The sequence below is a fragment of the Astyanax mexicanus genome, chromosome 6, assembly GCF_023375975.1.
Source record: "Astyanax mexicanus isolate ESR-SI-001 chromosome 6, AstMex3_surface, whole genome shotgun sequence".
Lineage (NCBI taxonomy): Eukaryota > Metazoa > Chordata > Actinopteri > Characiformes > Acestrorhamphidae > Astyanax > Astyanax mexicanus.
In genome coordinates, this window is record NC_064413.1 from 36,471,486 (window position 1) to 36,499,254 (window position 27,769).

The 27,769-nt window shown below is 39.9% G+C and overlaps 1 protein-coding gene across 2 annotated transcripts in view; it reads left to right on the forward strand.

Moving 5' to 3' along the window:
- Nucleotides 1–27,769, forward strand: part of LOC103046458 (matrix metalloproteinase-16-like) — an 89,730-nt gene that overhangs the window by 46,341 nt on the left and 15,620 nt on the right. For both annotated transcript variants that reach the window (XM_049480197.1, XM_007250375.4), the window contains 3 exons: nt 8,604–8,765; nt 12,069–12,286; nt 26,592–26,730. In XM_049480197.1, coding sequence (XP_049336154.1) covers nt 8,604–8,765; nt 12,069–12,286; nt 26,592–26,730 — 519 coding nt within the window. The remainder of the gene's footprint in view (nt 1–8,603; nt 8,766–12,068; nt 12,287–26,591; nt 26,731–27,769) is intronic.

Consider the following 27,769-nt stretch of genomic DNA (forward strand, 5'->3'; position numbering starts at 1 on the left):
TTATTTTTTTACTAATGTCAATTTTTTCTGCATCCAACACTTGACTATGTGAACTGCCTATTCATTGACATCTATTGTACGCAGTCTTATATTCACAGAGAAGTTAGCAAGTAAGCCTGTGTCCTTTCCGTGTTAAATGGTGTTTTACTTGCAGAAACTGACCTAGCTGTTGAGATATATAATACAAATAGGACATTTCTGTGAATGTTTTTCAATTTTTTTTTTTTTTTCCTTGAAAAGCTTTTTTAAATCCAGAGGAAAGGGAGAGAAGGAGAGAGGAATTGAGGCAGAGAAGGAAAGAGGGGAGAGAGAAAGGCAGCTGGCCTCTCCACAATAGCCAGTCTGTCCACAGGCTCTGGCTCATTTCTTCACACCCAAGAACAGTCCTGAGAACCTGATCTATCCTGGCATTAGCAATGGGTAACGAAAGAACGGCAGGAATCTGAGTACTCAGCTCTCTCTCTCTCTCTCCCTCTCTCCTATTCGTTCTCTCTCTTTTTCTGTCTCCCATCTCAGACTCAATTATTAAGAGACAGCTCTAGCTGTGGAATAACAAAACCCTACTTGTTCCCGACCCTCCTAGCCTCAATATTTTCACGACCATGCCTGCTGGAACAAAGAACAATAATTTGCCAGGTTTGCAAACGTGTTTCATAATCTGCGGTGTAAAGGGGCTCAGTCTTGCTCTGCACTTCAGATCAAGTGTTCCAGTTGATTGTACTATGCAGGCTCCTTTTATAGCAGAGTGCTGTGCTCTCTGCTGCGGTAGAGAGCAAACAGCATCATAAGATTCCTGAGACTACAATTAGCAGCAGTTGGTAGGGCATGTGGAGGCCTATGAGGACATGTGACCGTGTGCTGCCACGTCAGGAGCCAGGGGATTCAAACTAGAGAACAGCGGGCACATTTAACTCCACTGGGAGCAGACATTACCCGTGAGAGTACTGCTTGTAAACAGCAAACGAGCATACACAGACACACATACACACGCACACACAATTGCTTACAGGCACACAGACATCTAGTCATAAGAGAACTTGGACAGAGTAAACCAAGGTTGATGCTTCTCTGCGGGTGCGTGCATGGTTTTTGTGTGTGTGTGTTAAGGGGTACAGTTGCACTGCTATAACCTTTTTTGTCTCAACATTCTGATTCTGATATATGTGCTCTGATAGCACACAGTTCATACAGCTCTGGAAAAAAGAAATTAAGAAACCACTTAAGTTTCTGAATCAGTTTCTCTGATTTTGCTATTTATAGGTATATGTTTGAGTAAAATGAACATTGTTGTTTTATTCTATAAACTAGGGACAACATTTCTCCCAAATTCCACAAAAAATTGTCATTTATAGCATTTTTCTTGCAGACAATTAGAAATGGCTAAAATAACAAAGAACAAAGATGCAGAGCTTTCAGACCTTAAATAATGCAAAGAGTTTTAAGAGCCCAAAAATCTGTATTTGGTAAAATAACCCTGGTTTTATCAGTTTTTATGCATCTTGGCATGTTCTCCTCCACCAGTCTTGCACACTGCTTTTGGATAACTTCATGCCACTCCTGGTGCAAAAAATCAAGCAGTTCAGCTTGGTTTGATGGCTTGTGATCATCCATCTTCCTCTTGATTACATTCCGGAGGTTTTCAATTTGGCAAAATCAAAGAAATTCATCATTTTTAAGTGCTAAAAAAAAGCTTCGCAATCCCCCAGATGAGTAAATATAAAACTAGTTTTCTTTCCAGTTAGTTTGAACCTACATACATGCTAGTTATAGGTCGTTCCACTGAGTGTGGTCTAGTTCCCTTGGGATAGTGTGTAAAGCAGTAAAATATAAACACAGTGAACATACACTCTCTCTTACAGGTCCTTTTTTTTTTTTTAAGTGACATGTGAAGGTCTATTCACACAAGCTACGAAAACAGATGCCATTTTTAACATAGCAGAACCTTTACACCTAGTTGGACATTATAAACTCCTTAACTCTCATTAACTTCCACTCTTTCTTTTTCTCAGCTTACTGTCCGCTTCTGCTTTCTTTCATTTGTTCTACATGAGTGAACATTAGGAAATGAGGAAAAGCTATAACTGCAGTTCTTTGTGGAACATAAACAGACTTATGTGTGGAGTTCCTAAGCTTATGTAATATATAAATTAGGGGTGTGCCATATCATATCGTACACAATAATATGCCAACATTTTTGAATATCGTGAACAGTATTATACCCTGAAATATTGTGCCATATCACCCACCCCTAATGATCACATCAGGGTACTACTTTGTTGCTGTTTTTAGCAAAAAAAACAAGCTCTCAGTGTTCTCATTTTGATGAGTGATCTACTAGAGACAGATTGTATCGGTCCATATTCATTTATTTTACTTCAGTCCTGGATATATGGATATGGATATATATATAGAGTGTATTATTGGTATCATGACATTCTGGATCATTAAATTCTGTTACATATCTGATCAAATTCTTGTATTTTTTTAATATCTGTTAGTTTTTTTTTTGTTCAGTGTTTCGTCATATCGCCAAGATTATCGTTATCTTGAAAATGCCATGAAATATTGTGATATCATTTTATGGCCATATTGCCCACCCCTAATATAAGGTAATATATAGGTGGAACCTGGACATTTCATCTTACACATTACATTCATCAGTTTAAATAGACGTACTGGTCAACCTCTGATGTGTTTAAATATTGGCTTGTATTACCTTATTTATTTAATATATTAATTTTTTGGATTGCATCAATGTTTCTATTTGTGCTGAACACCTATAATTAATATATGTGGTTTGTCAAGATTTGCAGAATAAACAATAAACAATTCTATGATACCAGTAAATGAAATAATCTTTCCCTCACTGTTTAATTGCTGCATTTATTCATGTGCTTTTAAGGAAGTGTTAATGTGTTAATGCAGGCAGCCCTTTCTTATGCTGATTTGGCTCTGTGGAATGAAATGTGCTCTATCCCTTACCTTGTCCACCTGGTGAGGAGAACCAACATACAATGTTCTCCATAGAAAAGAAAAAGGGCTGATTGCTGCAAGGCTCTGGAGTGAGAGCATGTAAGGCCAGGGGCATTGTTCTTGAAATACTGTTTCTCTGGAGGACTACTAATTTACTGAGTGCTCTGCAGGCACAGGAAACCACTGCCACCAAGAGCTATTGCTGCAGTAGGAGATCCCTGTGGAGGGCCTTTTATCCATTACAAGACAGCATCTTAAGGCTGATGGTCAGCAGAACCCTGCCCTTCAATGCTTTGGTAATTTACACAAATGTAGTCGATTAGCCATGTGATTTGTTTGGTGTCAGGGGTTTGCTTATTTAGTTTTGTACTGCAGCTGCGGAAAAAAATCGTAAAGAGGATCTAAAAGGTTCTGCATCTGTACAGATCTATCAAAAATCTATGGCACCTCTCCAAGTAATTATTTAGCTTGTAAAACCATTTGGCTTGTGAAGCTTGGTGTATTGTTTTTTTCTGTCTATGTAGAGACAGTGTAAAAACACAGATTTTACCTCCATCCCTTTAAAAAAATATGTACTTAAATCAGGAGAATGGCATTACTTTTGATACCCCTTTAATGAACACAGAGTTTATCAACACTGTCAAAAACTATAAGTGATTAATCCAGCAAAAAAAAAAAAAAAATGATATCATTGCAGCTAGCACACTCCAAGTCAGCTGAGGCTGACTGTTAGCATTGTGGCTAAATCACTCCAACACTGGAAAGGCTGGCTGCTATGTCTGTAAGCATCGCAGCTTTAACTTGGTAGAGCCCTGCGGTTAGCATCACAGCTAACCCGCTATTTAAGGCTTCATATTACAAGATCAGGATAACCTGTAAAGTTGATATACAGGTCATAAAAAATGAAAAGACTTGCTCTATCTAACAAGCCATCAGCCTGTCAACAACTATCAGTGAGTAATCCAGCTTAGAAAACAGGTAGTATCATGGATATCCAGTTTCAAGCATGACAAGGTCTGCTGTTAGCATTGTAGCCAATGCACTCCAACACTGCTAAGCTGTTGTCATGCTGTAATCTCTTACCATTTTAATTGAGAGATATAAGCATTTGATTATGAATTCTGCTTTACCTTTTTTTTTTTTTTTAGATAAACTGTATTTTTAAAAACACGAAGGCAACGTGAACTTGCTGGACCTGCTGTCCTTCCAGGCCCTCGTGTCTTTTGTTGCACTGCTTTTGTCCCCTGTGCTGAGCGAAGTCATAGGAGATTTATGATCCATGCTCCACCCTGGAGGATGCTGAGTGTGTGTGTGTGTGTGTGTGTGTGTGTGTGTTTGTGGGTGTGGATGTGGATGTGTGTGGGTGTGGGTTAGAGAGATAAAAAAAAAAAGAAAAATTGAGAGAAGGAGAAGGGAGAGGGAAAATGCATGAGAGTCTGTCCACTGTCATTACACCTCATTTATAACCAACTGACCGTTCCTAATGAGCCGAGTATCCAGTCACTGAGTGAGAAGCACAGCAGAATCCAACATTCCAGACAGGAAAAAGGGAGCAAGAGCTGTTTTATACTCCAGACCCTCTAGCGGAATATAAACGGTAGTAACTACAAACAGAATATATTCACATTTATATTGTACTTTTACATTAAATATTACTAAACATACTTTAGCTGTGGTGTGAGGTGGATACATGAGAACATGCCAGACTTTCTTTGTGCAATATATTGCAATTGAAAGAAGTTTCTGTGTTCTGATGCCCTGTTCTTCTTGTGTCCTGATGTTGCTCTACACTCTACACTGCCCTGCAACCCTGCACTGATACTTTCCTGCCACCCTCCATAGCAGTACATACAGATACGAATGCTTAAACTCTCTGGACTTTACCATTAACACTGAGCATGTGTCCAGTACCTACTCGCACACTCATAACTCATAACACATTCATAACCTGTTTTTACATCAGCTATAGATTCCCATTATCCGTTTGTACAGTAGTTTTTATGTTGTGTTATTTGTTTGTTCTCTCTGGGTCGACCAGAGGAGAATGGGTACCTCTTAAGGTTTCTTCTTCTTAGTGAGTCCTTGCCACTGTTGCTATGATCACTGCACTGCCGCTTTCTGACATTTGATGTAAAAGCGCTATATGAATAATTTTAAATTTGTATTTTAAGGCAACAACTTCAACATATACAGTGACACATTTTGAGCACCTGTATTTTTAAATAATAGCTTAATAGATCGGTTGGGTTTGTTTTGGCATTTGTTTTATAATATAATATATTGAATAATATATACTAATGAATAGTTTATAGAAGCACTAACATCAAGTATAATTCATTTTGTTTATACTGGCATAAATATAACATGGCTGGTGGTGTGTTGTAAGCACTGGCAATGCTGGTGAAAGATTAGGTGTGTGCATGTGTATCGAAGCGATACTTGAAAAGTTGCAGTCAGAGTGCCATTACCGTGCAATACTGGTACCCCTAGAATCTCGTTCAGTCACTTCCATTTCCAGGCCAGAATTAAGTGTGATGCTACATTGCTATAATTGCTATTATTTTATAGAAAAGCAAATAATGACATATTTTATTGTTATAATCGATTTTTTTGCAGATCGTTCACCACGCTCACCTGTTTCCTCTTTGATACGCATCTCAACATGTACCTGGCTGGCTGTTTATTCCACTCAGCTTCCATATGCAGAAGCATATGGCACCTCTGAAATCCACTGCTTTATCATGTGAGGACAGCACAGTATTTTCCTACAGAGTCTCAGTAGTTAAAGGTCATCTGTTGGTAGTGGTTCTTTACTGCTGTGCCAAGAGTGGAGTAGCAGAAGAGAGGTAAATCAAGGAGACGAGTGTCTTCTGCTTCTCTCTGTGGGTTTTGCAGATGTTTTTTCTTCGTGCTGGGGTCCAGCTCTTGAACATTCCCCTCCCCTTTGCTTGGTCTTTTATCTTTTATTTAGTGAGGATTAGCTTCTTAGATGTATGCTAATTAAAAAGAGCCTGGAAAGGGCCGTTCTGTTGTTGTGATCCGAAAAGCTGCACCGCCACATGGCTCTTACGTAAGGCCAGCCCACAGTGGGTCGGACGCTGGGCAGATGCCCTCCACAGGGCCATCTGAGGAGAAGCCCACTACAGGCTCCCTCATCTCAACTCAGTATGACACCCCTCATCGGAGGAGCCTTAGGAGAGAGAAAGGGACAGAGAGAGAGAGAGAGAGAGAGAGAGAGGGATGTAAAGCAGCAGAGGACAGTGTTTATGACACTCTATCTCACTCTATTCCTCTCATACTCACTCTCTCTTTTGCGCTCTGTCTTTCTTTCCTCTTAAGTCATGTCAGGGGAATAGACTGGAGCAGGCATCTCAAACACTTTGCATAGCAATATGCCCCAATGTCTCCTACGCCACAAATGATTCTTATAACATTTAAAGTCCTCCTTCCTTTACATTCTCTCTCTCTTTCGCTCTCTCTCTCTCTTCACCAGAAATGTGTTCCGAAGATCAACCAAAAGACAATTTGTTTACGTTTTACAGAACATATGGTAATTGCACCTTTAGCGTGTCCTTTTCAAATATATTGCTTTTAGATGTAACAGCCCAGCGGAGAACAGTTCCGAACCAAACCAAAGGGCGTGTTCCTGTTGCAAATGAGTTATAGCAGCATTTAGCCCCAGAGCTGGCGTATGCTGCCTGCCACTCTCCGGGTTGACGTTGTGTGTGTGTGTTGAAATAGAACAAATTGGTGTGGAATGCTTGGCACATCACCTGACCAACCTCCTCAAAAGCCTGCTGGGCCGAGGAAAGCTGTTTAAATCAAATTAGGGCTGAAGGAATAAGCCGTGCTGCCTTTATTCCTGTCTTACCCTGGCGAAGACTCCGGCAGCGGGAGAGGGAGAGCGAAGCTGAGAGCAGGAGATGGAGAAAGGAAAGGAATACTGAGATATACATGTATACAGATATAGTAGAGCTGCTATGATGAATGATTTTTACCTGACTGAATAAAAAAAAACTACTTTCATAAAGTATCAGCATGATTGGCTACCTATTGGTCTTTTCCAGCCGCAACCAACATCCATAGATTGTAGTTACAACTACATCCATAGGTTGTAGTTACATCAGGTGATGGAAATTCAATGTTAAGACTAATGATCTAATGCCATCGTCATAATGCAGGTTTAACATTGAACAAAGAAGACAGTTGTTTGGTTGTTTTTTTGTTTCTAAAAACCAACATTTATTACATCAACATAACATCGGCATGAGACGTTTTGAAAATCAACATTTAAAGATTTAAAAAGTATTATGGCCAAAACCCAATTTGCTAAACTTTTATAGTGTTAACATCTACTGAAATTGTGAAATTATAATGTTGTTAGACATTGATACGCTGTTGGATTTCTGATGTCAGATTGATGTCCAGTGCCTGCTGGAGCTCTTACAGTAAAAATTACACTGACATGCCAAATGTTATGGAACAGGAACTAGGATCATATGCCATGTAAGTAATAGAACACTGCACTAAAATTCAGGTTATGTATTTTGGGGCTTCTGCATTTAAATATTGGTGGCATAAAGTTATCCAAAAGCAGTGTGTAAGACTGGTGGAGGAGAACATGCAAAAATGCATAAAAACTGTGATCAAAAACCGTTAAGAAACGTTAAATGTCAAAAAACTTTGGAAATTGAATGTCCCAGTAATTCACATCACCTTGACATAAACACAATGGCCATTGCCTGACCTCATTCTCAAGATAACACCTCACAACTCACAGATATACAGATGTGGGTGGGTGTTCTCAAAATGTTCCATGAGGTAACACCACATTATTTGTACTATATTTATACACTGCTTTCCCATCACTTTTGGCATATCTGTATATATCCCGATGAACACACTGATTTCTATTCATTTTTGGCCAATAAAAAACAGTTACTGGTCAGTTAAGTACATTATATATAAATAGTTTAAAGATCACATAAATAGTTTATTAACATCACCACTTACTGATGGGTAAAGAGACACAGTTAAATAGAGAAGCAGATAAACAGCAGTGGGAGATATAGAGGAGAGTTTTAAAGAGAAAAGCAGACAGAGATGAAAGCGAGAGAAGAGAAGGAGATTGTAGGGCTGATCAGTGCTTTGGAGCTGGTGATGTGGCTTTATGCATCTGTGCCTGCACTCTGCGGTCCTTGGTTCGTGTCACACAGTGCTAGTTGGAGACTGGGGCCTGGCGCACAGCCAGCGGAGCTTTTTTTGAGCTCGAAGTTTACCCCAGCGTAAAATCACAGTCTTAGCAGGATCATTACAGTGCTGGGAGGGCAGGGTTTTCCATGCGCTCAGAGAGTGAAGACGCTCAGCTGCGTTTTTGATGTGTGGGTGTGTTTAGGGACAGCGCTCAATACTGTAATGGTTCCCATCAGTAGCTGTGGTTTCACTGGGTTTCCTTTTCTGGAGGAGAATCAGAGGTGGATTACAATTACAGTGCACACACGCTCTCACAAATACACACACACACACACTTCCGTATGCACTGAGATTTCATGTGGTGTCTCGTTCTCATGCTCTTTGAATAGGTCTGGGGGCTAATGTTAATATGTGTGTGTGTGTTTCTTTGATTGCAGGGAATGACCTGTTCCTGGTGGCCGTGCATGAGCTGGGCCATGCGTTAGGCCTGGAGCACTCCAATGACCCCACAGCCATCATGGCCCCTTTCTACCAGTACATGGACACAGAGAACTTCAAACTGCCTCACGATGACCTGCAGGGTATTCAGAAGATATACGGTGAGCATGGGAATCTTTGGAATCAATCCAGAGATGAAATTCTCCTACGTTCTCAAATTAATATTACTATTACTAGGGGTGGGACAAAATATTGTTATTGAGATATAGCGTACCATTTTTGTTTGCAATACATTATTGATACGTGCCATGAAATATCAATATATTTATTGAAACATGTGATCTTGCCCCTAAGATTTAACATACTAAAGTTACTGAAAATGAACAGGGTAAATCCTATTGGAGTGAATTATGATGTTTGCCTATTTCTGTGAAAACAATTACATAATTTCTGGTATTTGATTATTTAGGAGTATTTTAATCTCTTCAGTAACACAGATACAGTGAAGTGTCCAGGTCAAACAGTTCTGTGATATTATCGTATCGTATTGTTGTTGTATATTATATATCCCCTGTGATTCTCACCCCGAAATATTACCAATTCCCAAAATTTTTACACTATATCAGCAAATGCTTAAATGTGCATTTTTCAGGTTGGCTATACTGGAAACAGAAATGCAAAATGTACACCATGACAAATATTCCAATTTATAAAAAATGGTGCATCCAACAAGAACAAAAGCTGTGTCCATTTTTGCACAGAATTAAAAAATAAAAATCAACAGGGTAGCACACAGAATTTTATTATGCACAATGTGAACATGTACATGTTGTATCTGCTCACACATTAGACCAGTAAAAGTAAAGGCTTTATAGTATATACCAAAAATAGCAACTGGCACAAAAAATCTCTTTTCACAAAATCATAAAACAACAATACCTTTTTTTTAATCAAATTCATACCATAGCAATATATTTGATTCTCCATAATAAAACCATCTCAGCAGAATTACACTTCCACTGGAATGTATTAATTGTTCAAAAATTTGCTTCAAGCTGATTTCTTCTTCTTTTTTTTTATCCTGTATCAGGACAATACACAAATGTTTCACCTCATTTCCTGCCATTGCCCCCTTTTCCTTGTACCCCCACCCATCCTCAAGGTCAAGGTCAAGGCATAGCTCCTTGGGCAGATGTTCATATCTTCATAGACCTGCCCCTCACGTGTCCTTCACTGTTCTTTATTTCCAACTTCCTTCCTTATGTTTCTTCTAAAGAGCGTCACAACTCATTCGGACAGGATGAGGTCTGACACAGGAGAGCAGGGTGTGAGGGAACACCCACAAACCCCATGAGCAACTCTACGTTAAAGGGGTTGATCTCTATAATAGATTAGCCATTTGAAGATACTCTTTTAAAGAACTATTAACAAGAGATGTTTTCTTTCATCGAGGAAAAAGCGTGGAACCATTTAACCATCCAAATGGTTCCTTGAACTACCAAAGAACACATAAAGATCCTTTTATAAGCTTTGTTTTCACATTATATAGACAATATTTTTAAAACACGTGCCTATTGTTGTTGTTTTTTATCATAATTAAAGTTATTACAAAATATTTTTCTGCTTTTGGATTTGATTTATGCCTCTCATTCCAAATTTCTTATATCATTAGGCATGGTACCAATAGGTCCATGTTTATCGGCTACTTTTATACAAAGACTAGGCTAGACAAGCTGTGTGTGTCACAGTATATTTATGAAAATGTATCATTTCATACTTTGAACTCCTTTGTTCATCTCTGTGCTAAATTTACCCCAAAAGAAACTTCAGTCAGATCCAGCTGATCAAATGCTGCATCATTTTAGCATATGGTCCCAGCACTCAGGAAGCCTGGGTTCATTAACTGTATTAATGTGCACTGCAATCTCATCAGATACTTTGAAACTGGAAACTACACCATCCCTCTGTAAGAAACTACATAGGAAAATGCATCATTTGGTGGCCTCATTTGAAACTGTCTGTTTAAAGTCTGTTGCTGCAATGTCATGTATGTGTTTATATCACTGTAGTACAGCATGAAAGTAGGATCATACCAATGTGTTGAGGCCTGCAGCCAAATCCAATATGCGTGCCTCCCACACACCAACCACACCAGTGCTCTCTAATAGTGCTCTCTCTCTCTCTCTTGTTCTCGCTCTCCTTCTCTTCCCCCTCTTTGCCATTACACAATGTCAGAGTGAGCTCTCTCCCCTCTAATCCACGCTCTATTTCAGGAGATTTAATTCAGTCAATGAATGAAATCTCCCTCTTTCCCCTGGCTGATCAGGCCAGAGGACCGGGCTGAAATAACTAGAGGAGTAACTATCCCCCTAATCGTCTGAGCCTGCCTCTAGGGCACTACTGCTTTGGTCACGCTTACATTCACTCCCCCATGTCTCTCTTCCTAAAGCATTACTTCTAATGGCCTTTTGGACTTTCATTACTCTCCCCATTCTCCGAAAACGACACGCATTTTAGGTAAAACTTGAAATGTGATGCAACCTCTCGAAGCTTATTTGGCTTTAAAGTATTTGTCCATAGAGGCTTTAAACACACAGCATGAGTTAAGTATTAGGCCCACGCATAATTACGAAATTCTCATTAAATCCACTTTTAGGATGATGAGTTCTAGCCAGAACTGAAGCTACTGTGCTGTAACTGCACAGATGAGTCTACTGGAGTTTTGAATATATGTGCTGTAAAGATGGTAGCATTTGAGCAAATGTGCACTTTCATTTACTCCAGTACCACTCTGAATTAATATGATACCTTGGTGTGAACAAAGGTAATTACATGACTGCCTAATAAATAGTTTACTGCTGTTTACTGCTAAATCTACTGTCCTACTGTAAAAGAGCTATTCCAATAATACGTTTATATCAGCAGTGCCATTCAGCTAGTCACACATTCAGCTAGCTTGCTAGCTATTTTTTTTTATTAGCTACAAAACTTTCATTATTCGCACAATGTACATATATCTAAAGACAGCTGTCTTAATAATATTAAATTAAATTAAATAACTATGGTAATACAATTCTTGTTTTAAGTTGGATACAGTATTGGGAGAATATTTCCTGTACAACTTCCCCAGGATGTAAAGTAGTGCTGTTCTAATCATGAATTTACTTAAGCAGTGCAATTTTCGTTACAGGTCTATTACAGTAGTGCTAGGCACTTTCAACCCAGCCAAAAAAAAAACAAAAAACGTTAGAGTAAACATTGCACTACGTTTACTACGTCATTTCAAGATGATTTTTTTTGGTAGACATATATTTAGTGCTCCTTTAATCTCTGCTCTTGGTTTATTTCTAAAACCAGCTGTTCATGGTTACAATGGTGGCCTCTAAAATGTAATTTTCTTTAAAGTGAAGTATTTTTTTAAAATGTTATGACTCTGACGTTATGTATATTTCTCTACTTTCCAGGACCACCAGACAAGCTCCCTCAGCCTACAAAGCCTTTACCAACAGCGCCCCCTCCCCGCTCACACCCTCCCGCAGACCCCCGCAAACACGACCGTCAGACGCGGCCCCCGCGCTTACCCACGGGGGACAAGCCTTCACATCCGAACGCCAAGCCCAACATCTGCGACGGAGATTTCAACACGCTGGCCATCCTACGGAGAGAGATGTTTGTGTTTAAGGTAACGTAAATACATGTTCTGTCAGTTCTGATGCAATCGCCGGCCAAAGGCACAGTGGAGCGCAAACCATAATAAGTGGATGGTCCCTTTGGATTTTACGCAGCCATATTTTGAGGATTTTGTGGTGCACTTATGACATTTATGTGGTTTTATGTAGCAAAAATAGTCGTATTTCTTTTTACGTGACCATTTTGCTGCATTCTTATTAGTGTGCCTTAAAAACTGATTTATTTAAATACTCTCTTTCGGTTCTGATTGGCTGCTATGTGCCTTATTCAAAAAGGTTACATTTTTTTTTATTCAGCTTGAATAAGCAGAGCTTAATGGCTTTCACATGAATGGACAGATATGTGCATATAGCTGCTGCATTTTCTTATGTACATATAGCACATATCCCTTATATCCCAAGTGACCGTTACTCCAGTCAGTTTTCCCATTACTGTGTGGAGCAGCAGTTCCACTATGGGTTTCCCCTCATGAGGGCCTCCACATCTCCTACATTACAAACCCCACTAGCTCTAACAGAGTGGCACACAGTATACACACTCATTTCCCCTGTAGGAAACAGCACAGATCAGGCAATGTTGCAGCTCCGTGTGTGTGAGAGCAGTGTGTGCTTTGCATGTGTTCCATGTGCTCCGTTTCCTCCTGTTGAGCTGAAGGCCAGTGACCTGTGAAGGGAGTGGTTTCTCCTTAATCCACTGAATCAGCCACTTTCTTTACACTTCGAATAGCTAGCTAATGATCTATTAGCCTCTGGCTGTCACTTATTAAAGGAACCCAGAATCATCAACACCTCAGATGAAACAAACAAGCAGTGCATTTGGCATCATTGAATGCATTCCTTCTCATGAATCTCTGAATAGAGAGGGTCAGGCCTGGAGCTATTCTTATGTTTCCAGATCACCTCACCCTAACAGCTTATTAAAAACACTAAAGTGTACACAAAGATATCCTGTGTTCTCGCAAAATCAGGTGTGTTTGGGTTTGTCTGAATTCATCTGTTAAGTTGAGCAAGGAGAGAAAGGAAAGTGGCATTTTTGTGATTCTTGTACCGTTTATTATGCACTAACGGTTATTTTTAAATCATATCAATGAGGAATGCAAGTTTGAGACTGCTAAGATTGCTGTGGAGTTTAAGTTTAAAGAATCCCCACATAATTTTCTTGGTGTTTAAATTGTAAATATACAACTCCTGTTGGTATGAAATGCTCAGATGCAGTTTTACAAGCCTATTTACAGCCATGTTTTTGCCTCAGAATTAAACATATAGGCTGTCACTTTGAATCAGCTTTAAAAAAAGGATAAGCTCTGCTTTATTTACTTGGTTGGCGAACATTAGTATTAGCTTTTATTCTTTTAGCCATACGTGTTCTCCTGAAGTATCCATTCATTTAGCCTCAGAAGTTTTTTTTTTTAATTAGTGGACTACATGCTAAGTGAAATACAACTAAGTTCTAATGAATTGGAAAAGGAATTAGCCTGTTTTACACCTTTGTTTCACTTTTTTTGGGAATTTTGCTATTTAGGGGGGCACAATATTGGAAACATTTAGATATTCAAAAAAAAAAACCACTGAATGAATAAAAAAATATATATATTTTAAATATTGAAAAAAAAACACTAAAGGCAGAATGTTAGAGTAATGTAAGTGCCTTAAAAATATTATGACTGTAAAGGTGATTTGCTAAAAGCAGATCAAGTTATATCTCTCCAATATACATGTTTCAATGCCGCTAAAGTTTATTTGCATAACTGTTGTGGATAAAAAACACAATTTATTTCACTTTTAAGGACTGTTTTTTCCCCTGATTGCAAAACTGTTTATACACTTAGATTCTAAAACAAATCTCTCCACTTAAAGATGGTACTTTGCCCCTCGTTTCAGTAATGGAGGATAAAGGTACAATACTTTTTTGTAAAGTTGGATAAATGAAAAACAAACTCCAGACAGTGGAGCTGGCCTATACATCTATACAGACGCGTGTCTCAACACTGAAGCATCTGCCGTCTTTTGCCACCGGCAGATCATGAGATTTCAAGACAGCCTGAGAGAGAAAGCCAGGAAATGTACGTGCTTGTGGGAACCTGTGGGGCTGAGAGATGGATGGGCTTTCCCTTTCTCAGCTCCACAGCCTGACAGGCCCTGCTGATTCCACTCCAGCTCAGTCCTCAGCTCAAAAACGGCATGACGCATGGTCAACGATGAGAGTTGGACTAGAGGTCATCTTTCATTGGTACTGGTAGATTTCATGGTGTCTCCTTACTGCTTTAGTGTTTGTTCAGCTGCTAGGAGGTGCTATAGAGAAGTCTTAATCGCTGTTCCTGTCTTTATACTTCAGGATAATATAGTTATGGGATAAAACTGAAATGTTTCAGGACACTTTTCATATTTAGGGTGGAAAAGAGTTCCTACCTTTATTCATTCTGATGCTTTTTGTTTAGAGAAGCATCAAAAATAGAATTTTGGGCCAAAACCGAACCAAAATAATTATTTGAACACATTTTTTCACAGATTTTAATTATATTTGCTATGTCATTCATTCACCATTAAATGGATTATATAACCAATTTTTTGTATTACACTTTATTTGTATTACTTTAGCGGTGCTATTCTAGTCATATACATCCCTCAGGAGTGCTACTGAAGACAGAAGTTCATGTCAAAAGGTGGAATAAATGTTTGGCATTCCAAAATTGCCAAAGTTGTGCAGGCATTAATCTTTCCTCTATCCACAGTGTCACATGTGTACTGGGAATACATCATAAAAGGCATTACCACCCAGAGTAGACAGTGAAGCAGCACAATGAATGACTGCACAGTGGCTAGAAACAAAAAAAAACATTTGCACAGAGAAAGGCAGCCAGTCTTTTGAAAAGTAACAAATGCTAAACTTAAGTTAGCTTAGCTAACGTTACTGTTCTAGCCCTGTACAGCTTGTACTTTTCAGCTGGGGAAAACAACTGCTTGTTTTTAACCAAGGTGATTATTGATGCTGAAAGCTTTATTTTCTCATTTTATGTGAGTTAAGCCCAAAAATGAACTTAAGCCTGATGTTTTTCAGCTCTCACTGAAAGCTCTTATAAACAGCAGTGCTCTGAGTGCGGCTAGGGCAGGTGGGTTGTGCAGTGTGGTTCTGCTGCAGCTGCATTGTTCTGTATACATTATTCAGTCTTTTTACTATTTAGTAGTAGAAATGCATTAAATATTTGGCAACCTATTCAGTGGAAAATGGCAACAAACAAAGCAATTTTGGTGTTCGGACACCACATTGTGGTTGCCCAATATTCTGTTCATCGCTATTCATATGTTCATGGAATTGTATGCCATTATTTATCACACCTGCTCGTTTATGTATGTGAGCCACAGCCTCTTTGTTGCCTTTGATTATTTGGTTTCCTTTCACCATCAGCTGTGTTGTGCATATTAAGGTCCAGTGGTGAAGGTAATTGACTTAGCTCATTAAGGTCAACCTCAATGGTGCAAACCCAGCGATCTGCAGTGTGGGGGATTATATTACAGAAGCAGCAGGACAGAACAGACACCGCCTCTCTACCACATCACACCTAAGAATCAATCCCACCCCATGCTGAAGTATCTCTCTCTCTCTCTTACACACACACACTCTAACAAACAGTAAAAGCTGAGCTACAGAGTCAGGTAAGGCCAGCATCACAGTGACAGAGAGAAAGCAGGAGGGAGAAGATGGGACTTCAGTCAGTGTTACACAAACCCACTTCCTCTCTCCATACTGTAATCTGAAAAAGTGCCTTGTCTCTTCTTCTCTTTCTCCTATAGCATAAGAATTAATTGGTTCACTGTGGAGGAAAGTTCTGGAACGTTAATTAAAGATGTGCGCTCTTCCTCTTGAGGCTTTCTTCAGAGACGTGTAGTGTGTGATGGATGAGTGATGGAGGATTGTTGAAAGACTTGTAGTTCTCTGTCATCTCTCTCTGTTCTCTTGCACTTGAGAGTGAGGTACTTGTAGCTGTGGCCTTTTTTGAACATCCAAGGCTACAAACATCACAAGCGAAGGGATCTTCTCTACATCCCCCACGCCCACATCCACACACACACACACTCACTCGTACATTACTGCTGAGACATGACTGATAAGATGCAGCGCTGAGACATGGAAACATAAACGCTGCTCTTTAATTAAACACATTCGTAATTACTTAAATGTGCTCTCCAGTGAACAATGACAGACGTTAAATCAAGGGGTTTTGTTAAGTATTCCTACATTATCGGTGACCCAGCACTTATATCTTGAGCTTACAACATTCTAATAATGATTGCAAAATAACTAGCTAATGTTTTAGGTCAAGCTTTGTTTTATAGTGGTATGTATTTAGTTTAATGGATTATACTGTCACTATGCTTTTCTGAGTATTTTGTAAATATGCTCATTAATTCTAGAACAATCACCAACTGAATAATCGATTTTTAGTAAATTCTAAATCTCTTTGTTCTTTATTTTCTGCTCCAAAAAGACTTTGTTGGTCAATGATTGGATGTTTTTTTTAATAATACATTTTTAAATGTACTTGATTTCTACCCAATCTGGAAGGCCAATTACACAACTAACACATGCTTCCTCCGATACTTGTGAAGTCATCCACTGCCTCTTTTCATGCTGCTATGAGAGAGCAAGGCCATATCTGCTTTCTTGGTCTCTATGATCTCAGATTTAAACCATTGTTCATCGACTGTACACATCTTGCAAGGAAATAATCAGTAGTTGATTAGATTTAGGGAAGGACAGGGTGAAATCCTAAATAAAAATCAGTCGTACTTATAGCTTTAGATGGTGTCTAAATATGCAACCACCCTGCAGCCATCTAAGCACTGGCCTTATCATCTGGAGATCACAAGTTCAAAGTCCCACAACCATTAGTGGTCGAGAATCCAAGAAAGCATAATTGGCCTTACTCCATAATACTCCATAATTGGTCTCTCTCCACCCCTCCTTCCTTCCTTCCACTGCTCAGTGCAGGGCTAGTCAAACCACATATCTTTTTACTCATGTAACAGAATTGGACAGTTTTAGAAGGAAGTTCATTAGAACCTGGATTTGATTATCTATGCGCGATGAACAAAAGAACTATTGTGACGTATGAAAATATTTAAAATGAGCTTCTTTGAATAGTATACAGTGTATACAGTTCCTCGAGACCTAGGATCATTTGAACGTTAATTACGTCTTCAGCTTTACCACCCACAGTGAGCAGGGCAGTATATGATAAAGATCATGACCGGCAGTGTCTGGCTAGAATTGTCCATGCAAACTCAAAGACAAAGTATTTGTTCCTGTTCCATTAAATTTTATATATATTTGTACAGTAAAATTGTCAATTTTACTGTAATAAGTAACAATATTGCACTGTTGCATAAATTCACTGGAGATTCTAGGGGTGGAGACACAGGGGCAATACCCCCAGCTGAAATCTGATTGGCCCCCTGGAGTGCCACTGCCCTGTCACTCATTTTGTCTGTGTACTGTAAAAATGCATGTAAAATTAATGGATTTTTTTATGGAGTTAATTTTGTGCCAAAGGTTTTACACAAAAATATAAAATCTCCCATGAAAATTGCAAAATAAAAATAAGCAGAAGCAAGCAAGAGATTCCAGAAGCAAAAGACTTCAGCATAACCATCCACAGAAACACAAAAATGAAAGCAACATCCAAGCATGTAACCTGTAAACAATAATAATAATAAAGTAACCAAGTATTTTTAAAAAACATTTTTGATATATTTTTTTCCATTTGGAATTTGCACCTTCTCTTCTTAAAATTTTGATTGCAGATCTTTTTTTTTTTAAACAAAACTCCATAGATTTTACTATGTAAGCTTTTTAAAATTACTTTCACATGTTTAAACATTGTGTGACTGATGAAATAATATTTGGTTCCTCTCTAAATATTGTGTCCCCTTGATGGCCCCTTACTCAGAAAAATTCTAGATCTGCCACTGCATCATTTTGTACTTAATTTGAGTGCAGGATCTCTAGCAACCCACTCTATTTAGTGGTGGGCAAAAACATCCTTACGTAACACCCAAGACAGCCTGAGTTCTTCAGTCTGGCTCTGCTTCACCTGCAGCATTAGCAGCATATGGGTGAGTTTAGGTCGCTCTGGCACGCGGTGGGTTTCTTCTGGGGGACATCGGGGGCCATGCGGCGGATTAAGCAGCGCAGCAGCTCTGGGGGCGCTCACACAGAACAGTGCAGCAGGCCAGCAAGCTGCAGATTTATGATTCTCATGATCTCCAGAGGTAGAGATCCTACAGGCTTCAGAGGGAAGAGGCATTCATCTGGCTTACATGATTACTATGCGGTGCTTCGTGAACACACCCACACGCACAGTCCCCTGCTCCGGGGCACGCAGACAGCGTCTCCTCAGCGCCTGATTCAGATGGTCATAGAAAGCTATTTTCCTTCCTGGATGTGGTAGAGAGTTTTGGAGAGGAGCATGTGGGGCTGTTTTCCTCCAGCTGGCCTGCGGAAGAAATCAGTAGCACCTGATTTGCATGCGGCTCTCAGACAGTAAACCACTGCATATGCAGGTCTTACATTTTAACAGTTTCTATTGGTTTCAGCTGGGCAATGCACATGGGCACATTTTCACTTCTCACTTAAAAACATAAAACAAGTACTTTTCACATACTTTTTCACACCTCGGTGCAGTTTGATGTTATAGGTGTGATATGCTGTAGGAATGCCTGATTCTAATTGTATGGTGTGCCTTTGCTACATTTGCCTAGTAATTTTTTGTGCAAACCAGATAAAAATAACTCCCTGACCTCATTGCATTAATTGAACATTTTTTCTTTAATGTTTAAATATAAGTATCTGCTCATATATACAGCAAAAAAAAAAGTTAAAATTGGTTTTCACAAACCTGTTAACGTACAACTAAGCTGATTGAATTAATTGTTTTTGTTTGAAAGATATATTGTACCAGAAATAATTATGGTCATTTTATATCACTGATATAATGATAATACAATGACAAAGTAATGAAATTCAGACATTTAAGATAAAACATAAACAATATTTCAAATAATCTACATAAAAAAAACAACTAAAAAAACGACTAAAAAAAAAACTTGACAAAAGAATCAGCTTATTCGTGTTGACAATAGGCCACATCATATACCGCATTGAATGATACCCAGAATAACACACAGCACCTGCCTAGCCTAGCAGTGTTTACATTCCTTTACTAAAAGAATTGTAATTGTAGTGTTGCTATACCCTATTAATGAAGATATTGTAGGGCCTGGTAGGGTTAACGTTTAGCTCTAGACTCACATTTACCAGCTCACTTTACTGGCTCTGCCCCTATCTGTCATGCAAACACTGGAAGCAATGCTTCCTAGATTCAGCCCTTTTGGACTAGCATTAGCATTAGGCTCTTCATCCCAACTTTCATCATTAGCTTTTATCTTTAAAAGGTTTTTATTACTGGGCTAAATGTATGTGCATTTGTTTTTCTTTTAAAAGAAGACACAATGTAGTATAAGGCCAACAATATGTCACTTCTATGTACTAAACTCTCATTATTCAACCATGCTAACTATAGACATCTTTAACATATTACTACATACATTTAAGATGGAGGGGGCAGAGAGAAATTAGATTTTTTAGTTTAACAAACAACTGGAATTCTTCTATTTGGCTGAAGCTTCTAGAAGAGAGTGTTCCAGTTGCTAGAGATGTTGCCTCCTAGTCCTGGACACTACCCATGAGCATGTGTTTGAAGTGCAAAAGTGTGTGTGTGTGTTGCTGTACTGGTGGAGTGTTGTTTGATGTAGCTGTTTTCTGAGCTGCTGACGGATCTTCCAGCACCTACTCCACAGCGCTCGGTCCACCTGCTCTTTAGAGTGTGAAATAGAGAGCTGGAAAGCCAAGCTTATCTCCCCACAGGGATCTCCCCAGCCGTGCTGGCACCACACATAGCCTGGCTCCTTTCATCTCTCCTCTTCACCCCCGCGTCCCTCTAGCCGCGCTCCTCCACTCTGCTGTGGCTGACCGCGGGCCGAGATTAGCCCGGGCTGAACTGGGCACACGCAGCACCCGGGCCATGGTTTCAGCTGCTCCCACTTTAACCCTGTCTCTGAATCTGACTGTAGTTCTCTCCGCTGCTGCTGGGCCTGAGCATTCGTTTGCAGTCAGGTCGAAGCAGTGCGCCATACGCTTCACATCGAAGGTCAGGCGAACATGTTTTATGAGTGACACATCAGTACAAATAGGGATAAATGAAGCTGGAGCACACCCTCAGCTCTGCCTCAGGCTCTCAATGTCTGTTTCTCTCTGTATGTTCAGCACAGGGCCTATCAGGGGCGTGCGGATACCTTGCCTTCTTATTGTTTGATTGTTGTTACCCTTTAGCTAAGAAAAAAAATATCTGCAATCCTTGAACATTTTGTTTGAATGAAAGAGCTGTTTAGGGTTGTTTTGCAGAATCCAGCTCCATATTCATCAAAGCATCTTTTTTAGTTTGAAGAACAGGTCTTGTGTAATTGTTTATTTTGAAAGATTTCTTCACAAAACAAATGTTAAAAGCAAATCTTTTGGCTCAGTGATGGTTTACAGTACTTTACAGGTTTAAGTGCTGAACTTCAAGTGTATAAAATGCTAGATATGGCATTATTCCAATTTTTAAAGACCGTGTTCTCGTCAGTTCTGTAGTTCTTTTAGTTTAGCTGTTTTGGTTTTTTGAAATGTCAGGATTGGGTGTAAAATTTGGGTTTTAGGGGCTATAAAGATAAAACTGATAACAGATTCAATTTGTTATTATGACTGTCAATTATAAAAGTTGCAAAAAGTTGTATACAGTATATAAATACTAATAAAATAGTATATAAATACTGGGAGCAGCCAAATTAGTCTATGGTTACATTATCTGTTCGGATTTATAGTTCAGATCATATTTGGCCAATCTCACAAATGCAAATGACCTGTATCTGTCTGTAATGAGAATTAATCTGTCCCTGAAAAAACATGCATATACAATATTGATTCATTTATGGATGTTGCCTCTGTAGTTTTGTCTCAAAACTGGCGTTTTTGAGAAAATAAGATGCGTCAGATTCAGATAAAAAAAAAAATGATGCAAGTCACTTCAGCTTAGTGATGTGATTAAAACTCATTTACAGCTGGTTTGCCATTTTATGTCAAGTGCATTTCCTCAAACTTGGGGAAACCAGTAAACTGATTAACTCACTAATGACTGACTGCATTGGAAGGAGTTTTGGTTGTACAAGGAAGAGTTTTGGTTGTACAGGAAGGAGTTTTGGTTGTACAGGAAAGAGTTTTGGTTGTACAGGAAAGAGTTTTGGTTGTACAGGAAAGAGTTTTGGTTGTACAAGGAAGAGTTTTGGTTGTACAGGGAAGAGTTTGGTTGTACAGGAAGGAGTTTTGGTTGTACAGTGAGGATTTTTGGTTGTACAGGGAAGAGTTTTGGTTGTACAGGGAGGAGTTTTGGTTGTACAAGGAAGAGTTTTGGTTGTACAGGAAGGAGTTTTGGTTGTACAGGAAGGAGTTTTGGTTGTACAGGAAGGAGTTTTTGTTGTGCAGGGAAGAGTTTTGGTTGTACAGGAAGGAGTGATTAACTGGAAGACAGGAGGAACTGAGTAACTCACTAATGACTAACTGCATTGGGGGAAGAGTTTGGTTGTACAGGAGGGAGCTTTTGTTGTACAGTTGCAGATCCCTTCCTTAAGTAGTTTAAATGATTGGATTTGTCTGTTTTAAATGCATCTTGAATATGTTTACACCTGCAGTTGTTTTGTGTGTTTTGGTCTTATCTGGATTTGATTCTGATAATCAAGACGGACTGAAAGACCAGGTGTGAACAGGTTTTTTGAGTTTGTGTGCTGCCTGAGCTTCACTCAGTAAAACACACTGTGCGTCTCAGCTCCTCCTCAGCCCAGAGACTGTGGGCTGTGTTTCAGAGGCGCAGGTTGGGGAAGTGCGGCCACGGATCTCTAAACAAAGGCATAATGAAATGTTTTGTAATGTGTTGTGTCTCCAGAAAAAGCCATTTTCCCTTTGTGAAAAGGTTAGTGTTGTTCCAGTGGGTGCCTGATTACTGAGTGCCAGTTGAATTTGTCCTCATCGTGGTCTGGCTCCACGTTCGCAGCGAGGGCAGGGAGGCACTGCATTTTCTCTGTACAGACGGAAAGGGAATAAAATGGCTCTGATTTCACAGTTTGATCTGTTTTCAATTACAGTGCCGTGTCATACGAGAGAAAATGCTGAACAATTGAAATCAATCAGTGCTTGTGGGAGTTGGTGGGGGCCATGGGGGGCTCGGGCTCACACAGCTGCTACAGAGGACAAAGATCAAAAGGAGTTTTGTGTACATGTGTGCCAGTGGAGCAAGTTAAAAGAGTTCATTAAGACTATTGGTGGATGTGGGGTTGTTTGGATGTCTCTATCTTTCTACCTTCTTTCTATCCTCCTCCATCTGTCACTTTCTTCTTAGCCTTTGTCAGATTCTTTCTACTTTTGACTCTGGCTTTTATTCACTTTCACATACTTCTGCTTTCATCTGCAATCTCTTTTATTTCTATATCCCCTCTTACGCTTTTTCTGTATGTTGCAGTCATTTGCTCACTCTCTTCTCAATCTCTCAACACTCATCTCTGCCTTATGCTCAGTCTTGCTTTCTTCAGCTTTCATCTGTATCTCTTTCATTCTCTTTCTTTTTCTCGTTGCATGCTTGCTGCTTCGCTCACTTTCTTCTTTCAGTCTCTCCTCAGCCCTTGTCTGTCTTTCGCCCACTCTTGCTTTTTTTTTTTCTTTCAGTTGCATCCCTTTCATTTTTTTCTTTCTCTGCCTCTGTTCTTATTTCTTTCTTTTTATTTGTCCCACTCATGCTCTTTTGCAGTCTCGCTCACTCTCTTCTCAGTATTTCCTTTATAGGACTCTTTCTACTTTTGACCCTGCCTTTTGTTCAGTCTCACTTTTTCTATGTTGCACTCTTTTGCTGTCTCAATCTCCCTTCTGTCTGACTCTCAACCCTCATTCTGCTATTATCTGTAATCTTTCCTTTTTTCTTTCTCTTTCAGTCTGTCCTTGTTTCTCCATTCCTCTTATGTTTTTTTTGTCTGTTGCACTCATTTGCTGTTCTATCTCTCACTCTCTCACTCTCTTCTATCTCTCCTCTCTGTGACACTCCACCTGTGCTTGCTTTTCTTCTGACTTGGCTAGAAACTTTCCTTCAATTACTCTCTCTTTCCCTCTCTTCCTCTCTCTCTCTCTCTCTCGCACTCACTCTCTTTCTTCATCCTCCAGTTTAATGGTATTTAAATCAGCTCTGTTTCCTGGACTCTGAAGAAGCTTTATTGCAGAATGGTCTGGATTTCTGGCCCTTGGCTCTGGAGCGACTCTGAGGGTCATGCTGTTTAAGGGTGCGGTGTGTGTATCTGAGCCTTAATGGCTTCTTCAGCTCAGTGCCCTTCCTCTGAGTCTTGGCTCAAGCCTCTTATCTTTAGTGTACTGAAAGACTTGATGACAAAGCACACCTTAAAGAAACATTTCTCTTTTAGTGCTGCAGAGGGAGGTCAAGCTTTTGGGGTTTTTTTTGTTATTCAGAACTAGGTAGATTTTGGTACCTGCTCACTTGTGGTTTCAAGCAAACCTTGCAAAGCACTGATTGCCCAAAGAGAATCACGATATGTGTTGTGTTATATCACGATAAATTGCTGTTGTACAAGCGAGACCATATATTGCAAATGTTTTAAAACAAATTGTAGGAAAACTTTTACTGTATAAGAAACACTATCATTTATAAAAATCTGAGTTAATTAAACTTTTACTTTTTATTCAAGCCGAACAGTGGGATCTGAAGACAACACAAAATGAAACCGTCTGACACCAATGTTTGCTTGTAAACTAATCATTAAAATTTATACTTTGTTTCTGAAAATCATACAGTATTGCAAAACTAAATATGCTCACACCCCTAACTCAAATGGTACAAATGTTGGTTGTTTGTCCTTAAAGAAACATTTCTGCAGAGAGAAGTGAAGTTTTTGTTTTGACACTGCCTATTTGTTCAACTCATTATTAGTAAGGTAGTAAAGCCAGTAAAAAGCATGACAAGTTAATCGTTACTGATTTGCATAATTTTTAATGTTTTATGCAGTATGTATGCTCAAGATGTTTTTATCACATATATAAATTCATCACATTTATTGGAACGCTTTTTGCTGCTGGCTGAAACCCTGTAAGCAAATTGTTAAATGAGTAAATTTCGAGCGAAAATGAGTATGTGAGTGTATGAGGCAGAGAGAACAATTTGCACTATTGTTAAGGGCCAACTTGATAGCCCTTTGTCAATTACCTGTAAGCTTCACAGCTGTGAAATTGACCCGCAGTTCAGTAATAGTGCCCACCCAGGCCTCATTCAACACCATTAACATTTAATGTAATGTAAACTATACAGCGTGACACCATATGCTTAGTATTTGGCAAGCACATGCCGCTGGTTGCTGAGATACCAACTTGTTGGACACAGTATACAACAGAGCAATGACAGTATGATCTTGTTGAAACGGTCATGTTTGATAATCCATTACAAACGGGGAGGGGTGGAGGGGGGTGTATGGATGCCTCTTAACAGTGAAAACAGTCCATCAGCTCATTTCATGCGAGTTCCACAGTTCAGTGTCCTTTATTTTGAAGTGAAGTGATGTGTGTTAGGTGTCATCCTCTGATGCTGTAATGGGAGAGATAATAAAAGTCACGTGCGCTGCCCACTCATCTGTGTGTGTGTGTGTGTGAGAGAGCGAGAGAGCGCAGCTCTGCTCTAATGAGGTCAGACTATATGGAACTCCAGGGGGAAGGGAACCCAACAGTCGCTGGGAGGGTTTACAGAGCCCCTGCTCTACACAGCAGTCTGCAGTGTTAATGAGCTGGTCTGGGGCCTAGCGGAGAAGCAGTGAGCAGCACAGCCTCATGGGAAGTGTAGTCGTGCAGCATCTGTTTAATGAATGTCAAAAATGCTGGACATGTTTCTCCTGACGGTTTGTGTGCCTTGCTTGTAATATGTTGGGTGAACTCAGGTAAGATGGGCCTAGGGCTGGTTTATCTATTTGCATAATATTTTGTTCAAGTTTAAGAATAAAGAACAAAGCCTATTCTACTGAAACTGACCAAATTTCCATTGTCTTTTCTTTTTCTTGGTTACTAATTAAGCAAGCGTATCTAGTTGTTTTAATATGTTTTTAATGGCTAGAATGTCTCTCCCTGTTTAACACATCTAGGCTTGGTTTTTCAGACAGGGATTAAGTCTAATCCTAGAGTATATTTTCCTTTAAATGGGAAATCTACATTCAAAATGCTGTGCCCTCCAAGAATAGGCTTAATCCCTGTCTGTACATATTGCCACCTAGAGTACCTTTAAAGTGGCAGTTCATATTATTTTGTTTCAGAACTGAAAGCAAAAGCCTTTCTAAGTGGAGAAGGGACAATGGTACCAGGTGTTTAATGGTACCAGTGTGCTGGAACAACCATCCCTGCTAAGCCTAATATATTCATTCTAAAAAAACTGGATTGTCTGGTCGCTTTTCGTGGTCGTACTTACGTCACATGTACAGCCTCTGAAAAGGATCCAGTTCAGTTTTACTGAACGCGAGCAGCTGGTGGAGCAATGGAGACTTCAGAAAGGGAAACTCAGAGCTCAGTAGTTCATTCACCCATAGTAAAACAAAAGTGTGTAGTTGAAGTGAAGTTTCTGACTGAGCGCTCTCTCTCTGACTAAACATAACCTGGAATCTGAAAGGAGACCACATCACACCTGCCCAGTTTAAAATGATTTTTCCTCATGCTCTGTGAAATTACCCATTCTTACCAGAGAGGGTCCTAATTCCCAAAACTTAGGGACATCAGCTTTAACCAGGATAAAAGAATGACAATCTTACTGAAATTACCTCAGGAGTGTATTATTTATTTAATATTTCTTTTTTATTATTTAGACAGTCATCTTTAGCATTTTAAACTGGAGGCCTAATGGTGGGGACTAATGGTGATTTCCCACTGCATGGTATCTACACTTTTAACTCTACTGTTTTGCTTGTCTATTCAGGCAACTTCATTTACGTGTACCTACAACCATGTACTTGTTTTGTACCTGCTTTATTGTGGCTCCAAACATGCAAAGTGTTGACTGGTCATAGAAAATCCTCACACAATGCAAACATCCAGCAGAAACTAATCAACTATTGTAAAATCATCAAGCTACGTATTGTACTTAAACTCATCCTGCTGTTTTTTTTCTTTCTCTCCACCAGGATCACTGGTTTTGGAGGGTGAGGGACAACGCAGTGATGCCAGGCTACCCCATGCTCATCAACGTGTTCTGGAGAGGTCTGCCGCCCAAGATAGACGCCGTCTACGAGAACAGCGAGGGGAAGTTTGTCTTCTTTAAAGGTAGGCATAGCATCTGCTCTGGAAATTTTATGAGAATAAATCACTTTATCGTGTATGCGTGCTGGCTGAAAGCAGTAATCAGCCTAGCTATAGTGGGAAGATAGGAGCATTATGATGTGTTGAAACCTTATTTCCACTTAAACAAGTGCTGCTGAAACTGCAGTGCCTTACAGGAGCAGATCTACAACCATAGGCATCCTGATATGTCAAGGGCAGGACAACCATACCCCCCCCTACCCCCCCCCCCCCCCCTTCCGTGAGAATCCCGGAATAGAATAGGTTCTCAGCACTCCCTTGCTTTTCGTACGAGGCGAAAAATGGGACGCCTCGTTTGCCGTGAGGTGCGACCTGTGTCTGTGGAGGAAGAGATCCTGGTGTCTGAGGGAACTGGTGGCTGCGGCTCCCAGAACCCAACACGGTACTTTGGCTCCTACTTCACATAGTCAGGTGGTCAGAGTGGCCCACTCTGATCAATCGGCTGGTCGAGACCTGCCCTGGAAACTCCGGATATGCCACCAGGATATCAGTGAGACCAGAAGGCGTCGGCTGAAGGGTCAATCGAGTAGCGACATACCATCTAATGACTGCTCGAGTATACCATCCCTATATCCCTGACACACATCCGCTGGAGATCCGCGGCTCTGTGCGTCCCCTAGTTGGACTCCGAGGTGGGTGGGGAGTAGGGATGGCGAACCAAACAATATATCACCATGGAGAGAACTAATGCTAAAAGAAGGATGATCGACCTGGACCTACACTACGAGAAAACGGATCAACCCTTAACTTTGAAAGACGATGGCCAACACTTTGTACTGCTGGAATCCATGACACAAGATCCTCCTATTACTAAACTGTCGCCATTTGCTATCCACAAGGGTATCCTTGGTATAGCTGGAACAGTTAAAAACGTCAAAAAACTGAGATCTGGTCAAATTTTGGTGGAATGCTCCAAGAAAGCACAGATGGACAATCTGCTCCGTGCCACGGAGCTCGCCGGTGTGAAGATCAAGGTGACTATGCACCCCTTTCTCAACAGCAG